This window comes from Vombatus ursinus, unplaced genomic scaffold (assembly GCF_900497805.2).
Source record: "Vombatus ursinus unplaced genomic scaffold, bare-nosed wombat genome assembly UNPS02014847.1, whole genome shotgun sequence".
Lineage (NCBI taxonomy): Eukaryota > Metazoa > Chordata > Mammalia > Diprotodontia > Vombatidae > Vombatus > Vombatus ursinus.
This window is the reverse complement of record NW_020954625.1, coordinates 19774741-19796019: the sequence shown is the minus strand read 5'-3', so window position 1 is coordinate 19796019 and position 21279 is coordinate 19774741. Positions and strand designations below refer to the sequence as shown.

General features: G+C 38.1%; 1 protein-coding gene across 1 annotated transcript in view; it reads right to left on the bottom strand.

Annotated features, from left to right (window-relative positions):
- The window catches only part of PCDH15 (protocadherin related 15), a 1147277-nt gene that overhangs the window by 994696 nt on the left and 131302 nt on the right, over positions 1–21279 (bottom strand). Inside the window, exon 2 of the mRNA XM_027840684.1 lies at positions 3540–3658. Coding sequence (XP_027696485.1) covers positions 3540–3630 — 91 coding nt within the window. The 5' untranslated portion in view covers positions 3631–3658. The remainder of the gene's footprint in view (positions 1–3539; positions 3659–21279) is intronic.

Genomic DNA, 21279 nt, shown 5'->3' with positions numbered 1-21279 from the left:
TAGATAAGTAAAACTAGGGAGAGAGAGACTGATAGATTATAGATAGATAGATGGATGGATGATAGATAATAGACATGTAGACAGGTAGATCATCTGGTATGCATTTATATATATATATGTACACATACACACACATACATACATATACATACATACACATATATGTGTGCATGTTTATCTGACTAACTATCGTCTATCATGGAAAGATAGATGAACAAACAGGTAGCCAGAAAGATAGATAGATTTTTTTTTGTTGTTGTTGTTGTTTTACTTTGACCTCAATATATGGAATTTTTGACTTGGAGTCAGACAACCTGTGTTCTTCTACTTAGCGCCTGTGGCGCCCCGGATAAGTCATTTTTCCTTTGTGGACCTCAGTTTCCTCCTCTGTAAAACAAGGGGAGTTGAACTGGATGAACTCTGAGTTTTCCTTCAGATCCAAATCATGTGATCAATCCTATGCCAACTCTACAATCCATGCTAGCCCTAAATCTTAGGATCTCAAAGGTTCATCCAAGTTGTAAATCCTTTGATTCAGCTGCGTTGAGAGTAAATTGTTCACTAATCATCAGGATTATGGAGGGGATGACTTTATGAAATTAGTTTCCATTCTGTTATTATCTAGCTGCCTCTGGAAAGGCTATACTCTCAGACCTACAGAGGATGAGGACTGTGTTGTGTTACAGGCAGGGGTTGGCCAACCTGTTTTGGATGGAGGCAAATCATTCCATCTGTGTAGAGATCAGTCAACTCAACCGTGGAAAGGTAGTAGCAAGTTCCATTCCTCATGTCTCTGGCAGCCTCGAGATAAAAACATAGCATGGGTGAAAGTCACAGTGTTTTTATACAAGGAAGGAGAGGGGATAATGTTTGCTTACACTGTTTGAATATTAAAAGAATCCTTGCAAACAGGAGGAAAGGAAACAGAAACCTAAGAGATGAGGCTCAGGTAATACAATGCAGGCCAAGGAAAAGAATGCTAGATTTGGAGTTGGGAATCTGGGTATCGGCTCTGATAGTTGGGAACCATGTGACTTAGGACAAGTCCCCTCTCCAAGTCTCCTTTTGCTCATCTATATAATGTGGGATTTGAACTAGACACTTTTCTGGGTCCTATCCAGACTCAAAGTTTTGATCCTAAATGTACTTGAGGAATGAAAAGTCTTCTAAGAAAATATATACTGTAAAATCCTTATATTTCTACCTTTCATGAAAAGTTGGCATATCATGTCCAAAACAAATTTGTCTCATAGGGCAAAACTGTCAGATTCTTAACTCTCAGTATTTGTGATGAAAAATACAAGATGACGTTTCCTGAGTCATCTCTTCTTTTGCCTTATTAATACTACCAGATCATAAGCTATACATATTAAGGTTATTGTACATATTCCAATAGTAGCTAGGTAGTGCAGTGGACAGAGTATCAGGCCTGAAGTCAGGAAGACTTATTTTCTTGAGTTCAAAACCAGTCTGAGACACTTACCAGTTGTGCGACCCTGGGGAAGTCACTTAACCCTGTTTGCCTCAGTTTCCTCATCTGCAAAATGAGCTGGAGAAGGAAATGCCAAGCCACTCCAGTGTCTTTGCCAAGAAAACCCCAAACTGGGTTCACAAAGAACCAGACATGACTGAAAACTGCTGAACAAAAAAAAAAACAACAACAAAAAAAAACCCCCAATGAAAAAACCAACCCTATCCCACCATTGCCTCAGATTTCTACAGCACTTTTAAGATTTTCAAATTATTTTTTTTATGAACTACCATATAAGGTAGATTGTGAAAGCATTACTGTTGCCACTTTAGAGATGGGAAGACTGAACCATTAATAGAAAAATGGAGTTGCTCAAACACACATAGTTACAAAGTATTGGAAACAGGATTAAAACAGAATTCTTCTAATAACAAATCTAGTTCTTTAGCTTGACATCATACAAAGCACCAATAATCTCCAGATTATAAGAGTTAATGTAATTACTAAATTACTAAATATTGGTTAATAAATAACCAATCAGTGTTTCATCTAACCAGCAGGTGCTGAAAAAAAGAATACCCAATTTCAGACATTTTTCCTAATCCCTTAAGGGAATAGTTTGATTTCAGACTGTTTTTCTCATATCTTATACTGCAGAAAACCTTTTATACTTTTCTATACTTTCCCCTTAAGCATGTAAATAAAGACAACATAATAGAGTAGATGAAATGTTGGACTTGGAACTGGGATGGCCTGCATTCAAATCCTAGCGTAATGACTGCTAACTGTGCAAAATTGGAAAAATTACTTAACATCTCTAAATATTGCACAACTTTCTAAAACTTGAATTTCTAAATCATTTAAGATTCTCATCATTAAAGGTGGTTTGCAGACTTCAAAAAATTGGTTATAGATTCTTAGAATTAGATTTCAAAAGGACCTTACTTGGAGGCCATCAATATCAACTTCTTCATTTCAGAGTTTGGAAAAATAAGAATGAAAGAAGACAAATGCTTAGGGTCACCCAGCTAGTAAATATTTGAGGCATGATTTAAACTCAACTCTTCCTGAATCCAAGAATAATCCTCTATACACTGTAGCATCTGGTTGCATCCTGATTCTTGACCTACTGGCATAGCTAAAATGAAGGGTGACAAAAACAATGATGTTATATCAATCAATCCTCAAATGTATCTGTGATCCTGTCAATTTGTATGGCCCTTCCAATAATGGATATTGTAACCCATCCTTGCCTGGCCATTCCATGTAAACCTTGTATTATCCCATAATCCTGACCATTCAAGGTCTGCCAAAGTAGTTGGAGGTCTTCCTTGCTTTTTTCTAACACTGTGAGGATACCAATAGAACATTTAAACTATTTACCCGAAATGCCTCATCCTTAGCATGTGATGATTATTTTCCCCATATCATTTTAATATTTGACTTCCCATACATATGACCATCAAAACCTACTATCATGACTCTTAGAATCAGAAAAAAAAAGTGTTCTTTTTAAAAAGACATAACACTTTCCTTAGGGCAGCTAGGTGGCACAATGAATAGAGCTCTGGCCTTGGAGTCAGGAGGACCTGAGTTCAAATCCAGACTCAGACACTTAACACTTACTAGTTGTATGACCCTGAGCAAGTCACTGAACCCCAAATACCTCACCAAAAAGCAAAACAAAAACAAACAACCAAAAAAAAAAACACTTTCCTGATACCTTATCACATGCAAAGTTTTTCCAAATATAAATAAATAGAACTTCATATTTTGTTGAAGTCAGAAATTTTATTTTACCTTTGTTCTGCAGTGAGGAAACTGCAAATATTTGAATATTGCCTTTGAGCTGGATTTTGACCAGACTCTCATCCTTATTAAGAAACCACTTACATCTTCTGCTATTGTTACAATATTCTTTTAATTAAGACTACGGTATGGCATAGAGCCACTAACCTTTTAAGTGAACTACAAAATTAGCATTATTCATTTCTGTGTTGTGACCTAGTTTTTATTTAATAACATGAATTCTGGCTAACTCTAAAGGTCAGACTAAAAATAGACTTACCATCCTCATGCTGGGCAGAGCCAAATGAGAAGATAGTGCCAAGAATAATCCCTAACAGTAACCATTTCCAGAGAGAAAACTGCTGTAACATCTTCTGTCAGATTTCACTCAAGACAGGCCTGAAATAAAAAGAGAGAGGGGGAAAGGTTTGACATGTTCATTAATTAGTTTCAGGTAAACACAACTGTCACTGCCTAGACCTTCCAAATGGCGTCACCGTTAATTATGTGCACCACTTTATCCATTATAGGAAAAAAAAAATCACGTTTGCTCAATGTCCTAGAATCCTTGATCAACTAGAATTTGCCAACAGCCATCCTCTAAGGAAACACTTCTGATCTGTTATTCAATTTTCAATCTGGTCAGCTAGTAGGGCAAAAACCTGTTACTTTCCTAAGAAATCAAACTTTTACTTTGAGTTTAAACCCAGTGAATGAACAAATCAAATAAATGATCAACCAGCATTTATTTCCTAATATATTCTAGGCACTACTCTAGGCACTGGGGTTTCAAGGACTGAAAGAGTATCTCATAAAAAGAAACATTCTATTGTCACAGACAAGATGTATATGTAAATATTGGTATAAAATATAGGCAGAATTATGATGGACAGACTGGCCAATGAGAGTCCAAACCTTAGGGAATTCTCAGATTTTCCCTTCTTGGTGCATTATTAAGGACATACATTTGGATTTAATAAGACCATTTCTGGTCATGAGTGACTGAGGGTCTATTACTCTGTGATCATGAAAAATCTTCTATTTGGATGAGGAGCTGGGATGATTGATGACTTGTGAGTTTCTGAACCAGAACTGAGTAGCATACAAAGGAATGATTTGCCTTTCTGTTGGCCTTCTACTTTTTTTTTTCTGTTAGTGAGTAAAGCTGTATTGTAGTAACTTGCTATATATAAGGGAAAGATGACTGTATAAAGTAAAGATAACTGTCCTGTCTCCTACCTGGTTGCCATGTGTCCATGAGCACATGCCACTTCCATTTGTTTTGTGCTTATTTTCTCCCAATCTTAGGTGAAAGACTATTTAAAGGATCCAGGTGACTGGGAGATCCATGAGAGTAATCAGAGACCTGACCAGTAACTGGAGATCATAGCAGAGTCTATTTTAGTGATAGCAGCTGATAACAGAAGAAGTGTATATAACTAGAGATAATTAGTCCAGTGGTACAGCCTTGGAATTGGAATGTAATAAAACATTTCTGGGTGTGTATAGGCAGCTAGGTGGCATAATGGATAGAGTGCTGGGACTAGATAGAATAAGGAAGACCTGAGTTAAAATCCCACTTTGGAGACTTACTAGCTGTATGACCCTGGTCAAGTCACTTAACCTGGTTTGCCTCAATTTCCTCATCTATAAAATGAGCCAGAAAAGGAAATGGCAAACCACTTCATTTGCCCCCCCCCGAAAAAAAATCCTCAAATGGAGTAATGAAGTGTCAGGCACAACTGAGCAACAAAAAATTATCTATCTTATCTCATCTATGAAACTCTTACCACATCATCCCCTTTGTCTTGGTGCCAAAAAAAAAAAAAAAGTCATCTTCTGGAAATCATTTAAGTCCCTCCACAATCATTTCACCTTACCAGAATCATTTCATATCACTTCCTTGCATGTCCTTTACATACCAGCCCATATTGACCATTCTATTCTCTGTTCCTTTCCATCCCCTGTGGTTTCCTACATGTAGAACATTCTTGTTCCCCTTCTTAGACTGTTGAATTCTTGCTTATGTGAAAAATCTAAAATTAAGCCATACCTCCTTTAGGAAGCCTTCCCTGATCTTCTCTTCTATCCTGACTTTTCATATAACCATTTGTTGTTCTTGCTGTTGTTTTAATTCTCTACTGTACTTACTGTGTAAGACTGCAATAGCTTTTTAATTGGACTGCTTAATATGAATTTTCTCTCCAATCCATATTCCACTTAGCTACCAGATTAATATTCCTAAAACAAAGACCTGGCCATATCATTCCCCACTCAAAAATCTTTAACAGCTCCCTAATGCCTCTAGTATAAAATGCAAAATCTCAGACTAGCATTTAAAATACTTCACAATATGGCTTTGAACTCACTTCCAATCTTATTTCATATTAATGCCCTGCAAGCACTCTCTATTTTAGTAAACCCAACCTGTTCGTTGTTCCCCATGAGCAAGATTCCACGTCACCCCAATGTGCCTTTGTCCAGGCTGGCCTGTACTTACAGAAGGAATTCCCTCTTCATCTTTGCCTTGCAGAATCTGATGCTTCTTCCTAAGTACAATACTCTTGAGGCCTTTGCTCCTTTGATTCCCTCAGCTATTAATCCTCCCTCTAGCAAATTCTTGCAAATGTATTTGCATGTATTGGGATTTGTGTACTTGTCAACTTTTTACCTCCAAAGTAGAATGTAAGATCCTTAAAGTCAGGAACAGGTATGTTTGGATCTCTCTATCCAAAGATTATAACAGAATGCTTTGCATGTAGTATATACTCAATAAATGTTTGTTCATAATATAATCTCCATGAAAGTAGGGACTGTTTCATTTATGTCCTTTGCCTGATGCAGAGTAGATACTTAAAAATGAGTGCTAAAGTGGATTTAATAGAAGCACAGTGGGTAGAGTGTTGGGCCTGGAGTCAGGGAGACTGCTCTTCATGAATGTAAATCTGGCCTCAGACACTTAATGCTTGTGTGACCTTGGGCGAGTCACTTTACTCTGTTTGCCTCAGTTTCCTCATCTATAAAATGAGCTGGAGAAGGAAATAGCAAACTGCTCCAGTATCTTTACCAAGAAAACCCAAAATGGGCTCACAAAGATGGAGATATGACTAAAACAAATGAATAACAACGATGAAAGTAATAACAAATTATCTATTGTGCTGGTCTTATTCCCCTTCTAGATAGTAAACTTCAAGACAATCCATGTATTGCCTAAACTTTTTTCCATCATAGTTTTGCATAGAACATGGGACACAGGAACTGTTTAATAAATGTTGCTATTATGACATTAACCCATAATCAAAATGTGACTGACCCTCTTCAAGGTATTAATTGAAATGCATAAATAACCATCAAGTCACATGCAAAGTATTAAAAACCAGGGACAAAGCTCTGTCAAGATAACCTCAAGATCTTGCAAGGCTGCCCAGGGTCACCTTGTAGAATGCTTCTAAGCAAGAGAATGGAGGGTGATTTCATAAGGCGAGAGAAAAGCCACTTGATAAAGCACTGGAAGAAAAGTGACCATCCCCACAAGACTATCCCCAAACTCCCCAATGGGATCAAAAACTCTTTAGGGAGGAAATTGTTACTTCCATAAATGGAATAAAGGCTTTAAAACTTCTTTGATTTTGAATACAAATCCAAAAGCTAGGAAAAAAAACCACTGATGTGTGTCTGCCTTTTTTATGTTTATCTCTATCTGGTTTCATTGCAACAGCAGTAAGGTTGAGTCCCTGGCAAACTTAGGGGAGAAGAGAGTCAATCCTTATGTTTTACTCTATTTCAAGCACCAGCTTCAGACCTCTTTCTGCGAGGACCCTATTATTCTCAACATATCAGAACTTAGAAACCCATGCCTTCCATAATAGGAAACCACATACCAATATTTGTGGCAGTCCTGAGGTTAGAGTGTGTCTTGTGTAGTATGGGTTGGCTTCTGGAAATTTTCCCATCTACAGTCTACAGAATAAAGCCCTAAATATTTCTGATATCTAACAAAACCTGGATAGAGTAGCAGAAATAAAACCTGTAACTTCCTCCCTTATCTGAGAAATACAGGTTATTCATTTTGGAGGATATGGGTCACTTTCTGACAAAGTGACATATACTTTTGTGTGTGTGTGTGTGTGTGTGTATACATACACACATATATATGCATATATACATACATATATACATATATAGTATAGCTTGGCTATCACCTGAGTTCACTGATTCAGATATGAATTTCTACATTTTTCAGAATTCCCCTTAATAAACTCAACTTAGTAAAAGAAATATCAACAGTGCTCTCATTGCATAGATATAGCTATCTCTCAAAAAAGTGTGACATAGATTGATAAAAATTATTTCTTTGACAAATAGACTTAGGGTAGGAAGGTGCAACTATCTCACTTATTAGTTCTGATCAATTTCCAGAATCAGAAAATTGTAAGAGACCACAATCGCCATAGACGCCAATGTCAGCCTCATTGGTAAGACCTTTTACAGTATCTTTAAAAAGTGAATGTCCAGTCTCTGGCTGATCAGAGAGGAGGATCCCACTTTCTCCTGAGGCAGCCCATTCTGCTTGGAAACAACTCTCATTGGAAGGATTTCCCCCCCTTTACAGCAATGTTCATATTCACATCCTCTTTCTATTTTTCCTGCTTTATAAGATCATGGGATTATTGATCTAACACAAGAATGTTGATAAAGATGGCTACAAATGACCATCTAGTCATAGAATCATAGAACTTAAGATTTGAAAGAAACCTCAGTGGTCATCTATCCTAACCTGTGCATAAAAGAAATCCAGACTGTCACATGCCAGACAAACAATCATTTGTCTAACCTAGTCTTTTTCTTTTTCCAGAGGAGGAAATTGGACCCCACGGAGGCTTAGTGACTTTTCCAGGGTCACAAGGACAGCAAATATCAGAGGCAGAAGGTGAACTCAGGTTTTCTGATTCCAGAATAATAATAATAATAATAATTTATTATTATTATTATTATTATTATTTTGCCCTCTGGGTCCATCTAGAATAAATCTTTTCCCTTTTCTATTGGCCAACTCTTCAAATAACTTATGGATGCCTATCACGTCCTCTTAGGGTATTTTCTTCTACAAGCTAAATATCTTAATTTTTTCAACTGATTTTCATACTAAAGCAACATAAGACAGCACAACATCATCATTGCTGTTCCGTGGATGCTTTCTAGCTTTATGGTTTCCTTACTCAAAATTTACCTTGCTAGAGGGGCAAGTGATAGATTTCTGGGAAGAGTCACCCCTTCATCCTGAACCCTTTTCAAAGTCTAGCTCAAAGAGATTATGATTTAGATCTTGATCAGTCCTGTGTCCACTAAAGGAAATTGCCAAGAGTGGGCACCATATCTATATGAACACAATACAATCCTCACTTAAATCCAATTCATGAGCAAGTTAAGACATCACCCTGAGATGTAATTGGTCCTCTTTAAAAATGAAGGCCCAACAACAGCCACAACATATTAAAGACAATGTAGGAAAACAGACGCTCCTCCCTGCTCCTGCACACCAGACCTTTTTGATATGTCATTTGTCCACTTTTCTGCTTTAGCATGGAGCTGGGATGATAAATTCCTGTATACCTAGAGCCATCTTGGCTTTTATTTATTTATTTATTTATTTATTTATTTAATGTAATGGTTTGGAAGCTTTGTCATTGAGATGGTGAAGGGGATGAGGAAGATTTAGAGAGGCAAAATATTTTAGTAGAAAGAGAGCTAGACATGGAGTCAAAAGGGACCTAGCACATTTATGAAGATAGAATACAGGATGAGGCAGCTAGGTGGCACAGTGGATAGAGTACTGGCCCTGGAGTCAGGAGGACTTGAGTTCAAATCGGACCTCAGACACATAACAATCACTAGCTGTGTGACTCTGGGCAAGTCACTTAACCCCACTGCCTAGAAAAAAAAAAAAGAAAGAAGGAAAGGAAGGAAGGAAGGAAGGAAGAAAGAAAGAAAGAAAGAAAGAAAGAAAGAAAGAAAGAAAGAAAGAAAGAAAGAAAGAGAGAGAGAGAGAGAAAGAGAGAGAGAGAGAAAGAAAGAAAGAAAGAAAGAGAGAGAGAGAGAAAGAAAGAAGGAAAGAGAGAAAGAAAGAAAGAAAGAGAGAAAGAAAAAGATAGAATGTGAGATAGTGGGGAAAAGTGCTGGGTTTGAGATCAGCGCACCTGGGTTCACATCATGATTTTGTGACTCACTTCCTGGTTGACATTAGGCCAATTGATTAACCTTTCTGGACCTTCGTGTCCTCATTGATAAAAGGAGAGTGTTAGACAAGGTGACCAATAATATCCCTCCCCCATTCTGATCTATTACCCTATGGTTTCAAATCCCATCTCAGACGCTTTTAAGCTAAGTTACCTTACGAAATACACTTAATCAATCTGAGCTTCGGTTGCACCCAGAGGACACATTAACAATGAGCAGGCACTTCCTTCATGGGGCTGTTGTAGAGATAGATTAGGAATACCTATGCAAAACATTTTGCAAATTTAAATTGTGAATAAATGCCAGGTGATCCTGACGATTATGACAAAGAGGAAGAATAGTATCAAGAAAAGGAAGGATGGTCCAAGTCTTTTTGCCCTCACCACAGCCATGGCATCATAGAAAAAAAAGCATTCTGTTTCAAAACTCAGGTTGGAACATTGATTTGGGCACTTACTTCTGATAAGGAGATTACTAAGTGATGGGGGAGAAGAGAAGAGAACCCAGGACAGAATCCTGAGGCACATCTATGGTTAGGGCATGTGATCTCAAAGAAGATCTGGAAAAGGAGATAGAGAATTAGAATAAATGGCAGCAGAACCAGGAGAGAGGAGGGTCCTGAAAACCTAGACAGGAGAGATTATCAAGGAGAAGAGTGATCCACAGTGTCAAAGGCTTCAGAGAGGTCCAGGAAAATGGAGATTGAGAAAAGGTCACTGGATTTGTCAATTAGGAGATCATTAGTAACTCTGAAGAGAGCAGCTCCAGTAGAATAGCAATGTCAGAAGTCAGATTGTAAGTGATTAAGAGGACAGTGAGAGGAGAGAAAGTGGAAGCATATGTTGTAGGTAGCCTTTTCAAGGCATTTAGTCCCAGATGGAACAAAAAATATTCGATAATACTTAGCACGGATGGAAAGATCAAGTGAGGGCTGTTTTTTTTTGTTTTGTTTTTTTTTGTTTTGTTTGTTTTTGTTTTGTTTTGTTTGTTTTGTTTTCAGGATAGAGGAATCATGATGATGCTTGTAGGCAGTAGGAAATGAGTCAGCAAACTGGGAAAGATTGAGAATGAATGGCAAGTAGGAATGAAAGAGGTGGAAATCTGTGGAAGAGACACAACAGAATGAGATAACTTGAACAAGTAGAAGGGCTGTTAGCCTTTGTCAGGAATAAGGCCACTTCATCACATGTGACAGGGGTGAAGGAAGAGAGAAAGGCAGAAGACATCGGAGTGAGAAGAGATGAGGAAGAAAGGAAAAGAGGGAGTTCATGGTGGATGATATCATTTTTTTTCCTGTAAAATACGAGGCAAGTTTCTCACCTCACAGAATTGGGAGAGGAGTGCCTTGGGAGATTTGAGAAGGATAGAAAAAGTTAAGAAAATCCTCTGTGGGCAGTGGATAGTGAGTTGATGTGGGAGGTTGAATAGGCTTGCCTAGCAGTAGTGAGGGCCCAGTTGAGGTTATTCTGTAGCAGAGCCAGTCAGAATGGTTCTGTGCTTTTCTCTAGTTTCTTTATTCGGCAAGTGTGCAGGCTTTCTAACATGGCTCCATTGTACCTTTTCAATGTTCTTACACTTACCCCCCATCCAGCATATCTAAACTTCAATCATCTTGACCTGCTTAATTTTCTGCACGCGATTCTTCATATGATTCCCTATCTCCATGCCGTTGCACCAAACTTTGTTGCCCCATGACTGGTTTGTTCTTTTTCCTCCTTTCTACTTATTGGAATCTTTAACTTTCTTACAATTCAAACTCAAGCATCATGTGACCTATTTCATGAGGACTTTTCTGGTCTCCCAGCATCTAACACCCTCCACTCCAAATGCACCCTATATTGATTTTGTATTTGTTATTTTTGCATTTATAAATGAGAATGGGATCCTCCCTCCATTAGATTGTAAGTTCCTTGTAATTAATGACTGTTTTTATTTTATTTTATTTTTTTTGGCTTTTATCCCAAGCACCTACCACAAGGTATAATTCATAAGAGCTCATTAATAAATGCCTGTTGATGGTTTGGACTACAAAAAATGTATATATGGCAGCCAGGTGGTATAGTGGATAGAAGGCTGGACCTAGAGTCAAAAAGATCTGAAATCAAATCAGCCTCAGACAGTCACTAGCTACATGACCCTAGAAAAGTCACTGATTGCCTCAGTTTCCTCTTCTATAATGGAGATAATAATAACACCTACTTCCCAAGGTTGCTGTGAAGATAAAGAGAAAACATTTTTAAAGCCTTTGTCAATCTTAAATCTTCTTCTAAATGTTAGCCATCTTGAACTGTATAATAAATATACTAACAATAATAATAACATATCTCCATTGCATTTTGAGTTTTACAAAGTGATTTTCTCAGTACAAATCTGTGAGGCACGTGTATTATTATCCATATTCTAGTGAAACAACTTGTTCAGCGTTACACATTGGGTCTCACTATGAAGACTGTGAACTCTAACTTCTTTGTAATAATGTTGATTGGATTTGCTGGGTGGGACTAGAAGAGTGGGGATGGGGGGGGAAGTGAAATCCATCTCATTACCTCTTTTAGAGGTGTCACAGAGCCCCACTTGATTCCCATCTAGCATCCCAAGATCTTTGAGTGCTTGTCAGTGGTCCTGCTACCTCCTCTGCCTAAGTATGACCTACCTTTTCCATCTATCATCCATTGAACATAAACATGAAGAGCCTTTCTTTTTGTATTATTTCCCCAAATTAGATCATGAGCTCCTTGAGATCAGGGACTATGTCTATTTTCTGTGTATATTCCCAGTGCACAGCCAAGTGTTTGGCAAAGAGTAAATGCTTAATGAATGCTCTGTTTTTTCATTCCGTTGCTAGTCTCACATGTCTTCATTGTTTAAAACCATCAGTAATAACTCACAGTGATGTAGCACTTTGCACTTACAAATCTCTTAATCCAAACGATCTCACTTGATCTATACAACAGGTTTTTTTCGTTTGTTTGTTTCTTGGTGAGCATGTGTCTTTATACTGATTTTATATGTGGGGGAAATTGAGTCTGAGAGAGGAGTTGATTAAACAAAGGTCACCCAATGGCAGGGTGGAAACCAAATCCATTTCTTCTGACTCCAACATGCAAAGCTGCCTCCCTCTGCTGCCTGGCAATCTCACATAGATGACTGCTCCTATACTGGATTAGCCTGCTGTTCTTGGCTACAGAGCAGAATGAACATGGCTTATAAGATGAGTTGTTGTCCACGATGGCTGTAAGAAGGTCAAGTTTTGCGTTTTCTATCTCTTACTTCACGTTCATAAATCATTTGAAGAAAGGCAAAAAAAGATTCCCCCAAAACACAACTTAGCATAGTCATTACAAAATAGGCATGAGGTTCATTATATTCTTTCTCCATCACTTTTTTTTTCTTCTTGGCATTGACTACAAAATTAATCCCCATTGCTACTTTTACAGCATTTCCATTCAATTCAGAGTATCTGAACTATTAACCATATGCTGTCTAAACTTAGTGGTATTAGAAACGAAAGAATTAGGAGAAGGTTTGGACTAAATCAATGGAGCTAGAGAACCCAATGTGTTTTAGCTATTTGGGATTCTGTGTCTTTTCTCCTCTCTTTCAATGTGTATTGGCATTAGAAAATAACTCTCGTACCTTTAAAAAAAAGCTTGCAGAGACATCTTCTATGTTGTCATCTTGCATAAAATATCACCAGTGACAAATATTCCATTGAATTAAATAAAGGCTACACTTCCCCAGGATGCATGCCCAGACAGAAGAACAGATTACTATTAGAAAGACTTTGAAAGGGAATGTAAAATTTTGAAAGCATTTAATAGAGGAAGCAAGGGAAGTAAAGGAGGGGATGAGGCATTGGCTTTCTAGCCCACAGAGCACTCTAGTCAAGCCAATTGAGAAGAAACATTGTGGTGAGCCAGACCGCTGGCTGGGTTTGGAGGCTGAAAGGCCCAGGTTCAAACCCTCTCTGTGGCCCTGACCGGATCGCGTAACCTGTCTGTCTCCTGATCATCTGTCTAAGACTGCAAGTTACAGATACAGGAACAGTTTTCACTTTTTGCACAGAACATACCACCATGTCTAGCATATAGTAAGTTTCAATAAATGTTTACTTACTGGATTTTATCTCTAACCATGGAGGGAGTTTCCACAAATGAGAAAATGAGAATCCTTTACCTAAATTAAGTTTGAGGTCCGCTTCCCCCCCCACACTTCTATTGAACAATGAAATCTCTTTCATTTACACTTATGCAATGTCCTTTTGCATTACATTATCCATAAAACTAAATGAACAACTCCTGAACAGAACAGAGCGTAACATAGCACATGAGGAAGAATAGAAGACAGAAGGGTAGGGAAGGGGAGAAAGGGAGAAGTGGATGAGTTTGGGGTGTTCAGGGGTAAAGGCTAGAAGAAAGGAAATTAGGCAGAAATTTTACATTGGTATCAATAGAATTCAAAGACACCAAAGGTAGGGTCCTAGAGGACTTGGAAACTGAACGAGCTTTGGAATTGTGATGGGAATGTTTTTGTAAATTATACTTCCCCAGACATCCTCAGGGTAACTATACTTTTTTTTTTGTTGCCCATCCCCTAAGACCACTAACATTTTCAGAAGCGTACCTAAGACCTGCTCTTCTTTTTATTATTTCAACACCCAGAGAACATACTCATGCCCTTCCTTTCCCTTACAAAGCACACATTTCTTCTTTTGTTAAAAACTTTTAGAGTTCTCCATCTTCGTCCATTAACCATTTAATAGTTCTTCTTTCTTGAGTGTTATGATCTTCTCGGTGTTGTTTCTAAACTTAACCATATGTATTCACCAAACAATTCTTTTGTTTTACAAAGTTACTGAAAATTTAAATAACTAGAATTTTAGTGGAAATGTAAAGTTTTGACTTTGGAAGGGATCACCTTACCATATGTTACCATTTTTGTCTACAGCTAGACAAGTTGTTTTTTTTTTTTTAATTTTGTTATTTAACAGATATGAGTTGCCAATACATGGGCAAAATGACCCTTGATTCCCATTTTTCCCCACTCTCTCTAATACAGATAAACCCAGAAAAACACTAGGCATTTCATGTGAATAGATCTCATGTGAATAGATCCTCCAATGGATATAGAGTATTGAACCTGGAGTCAGGGAGACCTGAGTTCAAATCAAGTATCAGACATTTGGCAGCTGTTGTGACCCTGAGCAAGTAATTTGAACCTTGCCTGCCTCAGTCTCCTCATTTATAAAATTGACATAATAATGGCATCTACCTCCTAGGGTCATTGTGGAGATAAAATGAGATAATAATTTTAAAAGCGCTTTGTAAAACTTAAAGCTATATATAAACGTTAGCAGTTGTTTTATTTTTTTTTCTCCCACAAGGCCTTTTTAGTTCTCTAGTTGCTAGCCCCTTCCTCTCAAGAAGAACTTGTGTTTCCATTGTATGCATCTAGTATTTACCCATATAAGTAAATTTTGTCTCTCTCATGTATAATGGAAGATCCTTGAGGGAAGATAATTTTATTTTATTTTATTTTATTTTATTGCTTTTCCTTTGCATCGGCCTAGCTTCCTTTCTGTTTCCTTATATCTTCAGTGCTTTCAATAGGTCCTAAGCACATTACCTAACACTGACTAGTGCTTAATACATACTTTTTGATTGATTGATTTAATTCTAGAGCTAAATATAAACTTTAAAATTTATTTGCTTGCTTTGTGAATTATGATACCCAAATTAAACTGATAGGATAAAAATTCACAAAGGAGTTCAATGCTTAACCATTTCTTTCCTACACTTCTGAGCCAAAGCAATGAGAAGATATAATTCATTTTCCAAACAAATATGGTAACTTCATACTGGCTAAGGCAGGGAGGTAGGTATTAGCGAATCTCCGTAGATGAACAGAATGTGAGAGGAGGGGATTTAAGATGAAGGAAATTCTGTTAACAGTAGAGGAAAGTACTAGAGGGAACGGTGGATGGGGAAGGTAGAGTGCATAAAGAGAGAACAGAAGGATTGGCATTGGAGAGGAGGTCGGATGAGTTTGTCATATAATGGAGGGTGCAATATAAGAATTTAGTTTCTGGCACATGGTTTTTCAATGCTAATCCCAGACAATCTGTCCTCATGAGCAGACAAGAATTAAAAGAGTACTGTGATAGCCCCAGGACCCTGGGAGTATCAAGGGAGCAGACCAGTAATGGAAATGGCTATTGAATTATTGTACCAAAGGCAATGTCGCAGCTATACTTGGTTAGCTCTGGCCTTGCCAGTTATGATTCTCTGAAATGGAATGCTGAGCTAAAGGCAGGACTGGTAATGCATGAATGAATAGTAAGTCCTTTGAAATGATCCATGATAAATGTACATGATTTTTAAGGAAATAAAAAAGCTAGACATCTGTTAGCTGGCCTGAAGAGCCACCAAATTCACAGAACATTGACAAGGAGTTACTACAAGGTGTACATGAAAAGCAGCAGATAGATGGATAGATGGGTAGATAGATGATAGATAAATAGATGATAGATATAGAATAGACTGATCAATAGACAAAAAAGATAAATAGGTGATAGATTATAAATAGATATATGATGGATGTAAAATAGATGATATAGATACAGATATATAAATGATAGATGATAAATTAGAAAGAACTATATTAATAAGAGGTTTCTTTTTAATGCTATATATTTTATTTCATGCATATGAAAAAAAAATTCTGAGAAAGGGTCCCTAATTTTTAACAAACTGCCAAAGGTGTCCTTGACACATAAAATTTAAGAACCCCTCTGCTAGCCATTGCCACAGACAATTTTGCCTGCTGGAGATGATTAGATCTCCCTAGGGGATTTTACCAGAATGAAAGGGACTTGCCATGGGAACTTCCAACTGATAACTATAAAGTAAAGATGAAGTGGTAGAAAACGAAAACAAAGAATCCTTCAAAGAAACACTTCTTAAAAAGTTTTTTTTTTTTAACATAGCCTCTCATGTTTCTAAGGGTTAAGTCTATTTTTTAACAGCCTCATTTGCAAGTTTACTGTAATTTCCCTGAACATAGAAAGTATCCAGAATAACAAATACATTTCATAATTCCAGGGTGAAAATCCTTCCAAAAGGCCATAAGTAAAATTAAAGGCAGAAATACATTTTTTGAAATATAAATAGAGCCCCAAGTACAAGAAAACATACAAATAAAACATGACAAGGTTAGTTATACCATCTGACAGAACTTGTTTCACACATTGCTTTCTGGGAACTTCATTAGGGCCAGAAGTGCAATTTACATACTGTAATATACCAAAATAATTTGGGGTAATAAAAATGTTCCAGCCCTCCTATAAATGATTTTTTTTTGCTTGCAAATTAACTAGATATGAGTCTCATTATACAGTGTGTGATTTTCAGGATTTCCATTTGAAATCCACATTATTGGGTTTAATGTGTGCAGGAATAGCTTTGGTCAGGAGCGGGCTGGCTTATCTTATAAAAAGAGGAAACCCAGCAAGGGCTTCCTATAGGGTGTAGCTATGGGAAAAGGCAAGAAAGCAGAGAATTCAGGCCTTACCCACCAAGTCCTATTATCTCAGAGGTAGAAGGGAACTCAGAGTCCAAAAGGGACAAGAATTCTCAATTTATAATCCCTGAGAAGTCCTTAAACTGGAATCTTTGCTGGCTTTTGGCTGACTAGCTGACCCGTCAGCACACCTCCACCATAGGCCCTTCCATCTCTTAGTAGATGAGCCTCTGATCCCTCCAGGTGACTATGATTCTATGTTCTAGGCACTGTACTAGGTGCTGATGATACAAAGATGAGAACATAAAGTTCTCTGTCCTCAGTGAGTTTACAACCCTGAAAATTTAAGTTGTGTAAATTCCCATGTCCTAGGCAGAAAGCTATCTTGGATATTTGTGGCCAGAACAAGAGATTGGCTAGTCAGGTCATCAGCTCCCGTGTTTGCAATTCTCAGTTCTATACAGGTGATTTTCAGATCGATTTATCCAGCCCTAACCTCCATCCTGACCCTGAGCTGCTTGTCTGATATCTTGTATTCAGACTATCCTAAATTGAACCCATTACATTTCCCCTAAGCCCAACCATCCCCTTCTTCCTAACTTCTCTATTATTATTGAAAGGAGCCCCATCCTCTCAGCCAATCAAACTCACAGCCAAGGAGTCAGCTTCTACTCCTCATTCTCTAGGCTGTCCCACCATTCCTACCTTTGTAACGTCTTTCACATATGTCCGTTCCTTTCTTCAAACACAGTAACCACGCTGCTATAAGCCCCCGTCATTTCACACGTGGACTACTGCAATAGACTGCTGGTTGGTCTCTTGGCCTCAAGTATCTCAACACTCCATTCCATCCTCCCCTCAATTAGCCCCTGACAGATCTTCCTAAAGTTCTGCAGTGATGATATCACCCTCTTGCACCCATTCAATAAATCCCAGTGGCTCTCTCTTATATTCAGGATCAAATGTAAACTCTCCTGACTGGCATTCAAAGCCCTTCATAAGCTGCCCCCCTTTACTATCTTTCCAGGCTTCTTCCACGTTACTCAGATTTATGTACACAGAGATCCAGTGACATTGGCCTCCTTGTTGTTCCTTGCACACAACACTCTATCGCTTGTCTCCAAGTATTTTGACTGGCTGTCCCAAGTTTTCCATGCTCTCCCTCCTGATCTCTGCCTCCAGGATTCCCTGACTCCCACCAAGCCTCAGATAAAATCCTGCCTTCTACAAGAAGCCTTTTCCAGCCCTCCTTAGTCTTAGGTCTTCCCTCTCAGACCACTCCCATTTGAGCCTGAATATATCTTCTTTGTCGCTGCGTGCTGTGTCCCCCATTAGACTGTGAGCTCCTTGAGAGCACAGACTGTCATTTACCTCTCTGGCTGCAGCACCTTAGCATAGTTCCTGGTACACAGTGGGTGCTTATTAAATATATAGGGACTTGACTTGAAATGTAGCAATAGTAAAAGGTTTCAGATGGACAACCCAAGAGCTGCAGTTCCAGGTTAGGTATCTCAGAGGCCAGTTAGGCTAACCCTCTCACTTTATAAAATAGGAAACTGAGACAGATTACGTTGAAATAGCTTTTTTAATGCCACACAGAGGGTCAGCATCAGAGAACTCATACTGGTGAGATCATGATTCTGTTTAAGTGTCATATATTACCTATATTTCTACAGCTCTATAAAGATTTTTAAGTTCCTTTTCTTCAAGCCTAACGTTGCCTGTAGTTCTGTGGCCATTTCATTCTTGAGACAAGCTGATAAGCAACACATTTTTTCGTGTCCAGAAAAAAAAAAGTAGCAATTCTCAGCATGCAATATAGTTAGAAGCTGAAAGAGATGGATAAAGAATAAAGAAAGCCCTGTGAACCACTGGGTAGGAGCAAATGATACCAATTTGTCGGTGAGGACATCGACAATTGGAGGAACTTTGGTGTTTTCTGGAAAGATAAGATGAAACAGGAGAGAGGAGGTAGAAAGACTCTGAGCATTATAAAGAATAGTATAAATGGCATTATTAGTGGATCAGAAAATGTTTATTGAGTGATTTCTTTATGTGTAGTGCTATGCAAAGCACTATGGGGAATGTTGAAAAGCATGACACACAATCTCTCATTTCACACAATTTATAATCAAGAAGATAGAGTGTTCTGCTAAGTTCAGAGGTCATCTATTTAGGATTAGAAAAAAAGGAAGGAAGGAAAAGAGGGAGGGAGGGAGGAAAGCAGGAAGGAAGGAGGCAAGCAAGTCGGCAAACAAACGAGCAAGGAAGGAAGGAAGGGAGGGAGGGAGGAAGAGAATAAGCATATACTAAGCACCTACTATGTGCCAGGCACTATGCTAAGCACTTTTCAAATGTCTCATTTGTTCTTCATAACAATTCTGAGAGGTATCTATTAGCATCCCTATTTTACAGTTGAAGAAACTGAGGCAGACAGGAACATATAGCAAATAAGTATCGGGTTACTAATTTAATTTAGGTCTTCCTGACTTCAGACAAGTACTCTATCTGCAAGACCACCTAGCTGCTTCAAATATCCCTTGACAGGACTTTAGATTCCTTTTGCTTTGAATGCTTAATTTTATGAATAGAGAAACTGAGGCCTAAAAGAGGAAAACCACTTGTCCAATATCACATGAAATTGCTATAGTAGAAGAGATGAGATTCAAAAGCATTTCTTATACTGTTGTTTTATGTCTTACAGTCATGGAAGTCCATGATCTCTAAAGAACTGAACTTTCCAAAAGGCCAGGATGGAACCATGGAGGACATAGACAGGCTACGCTGTGCCAAAGATGAAGAATTACTCAAGAGAAGGTTTGAATGTGTCATCAAAGGAAAGTATGACCTGAAACAAACAAAAAAAAAGCCTATTCAAGAAGCAAGATCCAAGGGCAACCAAAGCTCCATTCACATTTCCACAATGTCCTGAGATCTCGACTCTAGAAGAAGACCCCTGCCATATTGGATAGAGCCTAAATGCAGGAGCAGAAATGGAGTTGTCACACCAGATGGGCAGACATGGATGCATGCTCTGTGATCTGCACCACGGGAGTGAGTATTCACATTGATCCATTGGAGTACTTAACACACCCTTTCTTAATGAGGATTAATACACCCTTCTATTGCTTGTGGCATGGTCTTCTAGGGTTTCTATGTTTCAACATGCAGACAGCCTAGAGGTGAGCATCTCTGCAATTCATATGCAGGAAGAAAACACTGCTACTTTAAAATCATGTATTCTCACCCTATTTGATCCTCAACACCATCTTGGGAAGTAGGCAGGGCTGAAAGAGGAATATTAGCTCCAAGTGAGACAGGACTTTACAGTATTCTGAATTGTATTATTGGTAGTCCAAATATTATCTTTACCATAAAGATTGGGAAAAAAAGCTCAAGAAAGTTAAGTTACTTGCCCATAAGTTACTTTCCCAGAGGCAAAGATCAAGAAAATGGAGCTATGAGTGCTTAGAGCTGGAAGGGACTTTGGAGAGCATTTTGTCCTAGATCATAAGATCCAATTATCTTATTTTTATCAGATGATGAAACTGAGGCCCAGAGAATTAAGTAAGTTAAAGGTCACTCAGGTAGTAAGTGACCAAAGTGAAAATGGAATTTAAGTCTTCTGACTCTGAATGCAGGACCCTTTCTACAATATTGCATAAAACCTCCTTATTTCACAGATGAGAAAACTGAGGCCCAGGGAAATAAAGAGACATTGTGGTCATATTACTAATAAATGGCAAAGTCAGCATCTTTGGACCCATTATCTGATTTCAATTCTAGCCCCTGCATTACTCTATAGAGACCCAGAAATGTTATCTCTTCCTACTCCTCCTTTTCTCTTCTAAACCCCAGCTCTATTTATGTCTATCTCTCTCTCCTTCCTTCCCTCCACAATCATTTCCTGCTCTAAATTCTTATTTCTATGATCTATTGTCCAAATTTCCTTCATAATGAAATGGGTTTCTTGAATTCAGGTTTCCTCATCTGTGAAATGGGGCCAAACAACATCTGTACTTCTTCCCCACCCCCACACCAATATCATTATTATGGAGTGGAAAAAGAAAGGAATAGTAATTTTTTTCTTTTTCTTTATTGATTTTAATCTTTTTAACCAAAAGATCACTAGGGAATGACTGCCTCCATGGAAAGGGAAAAAGCAATATGGTGGGGGTGAAGAATGAATCCTAAGTCAGAGGGGGGCACATGGGGAAAAGAAGGGAAATCTTAAACGGTTGCAGATTCAGTGGGAAGAATTATTC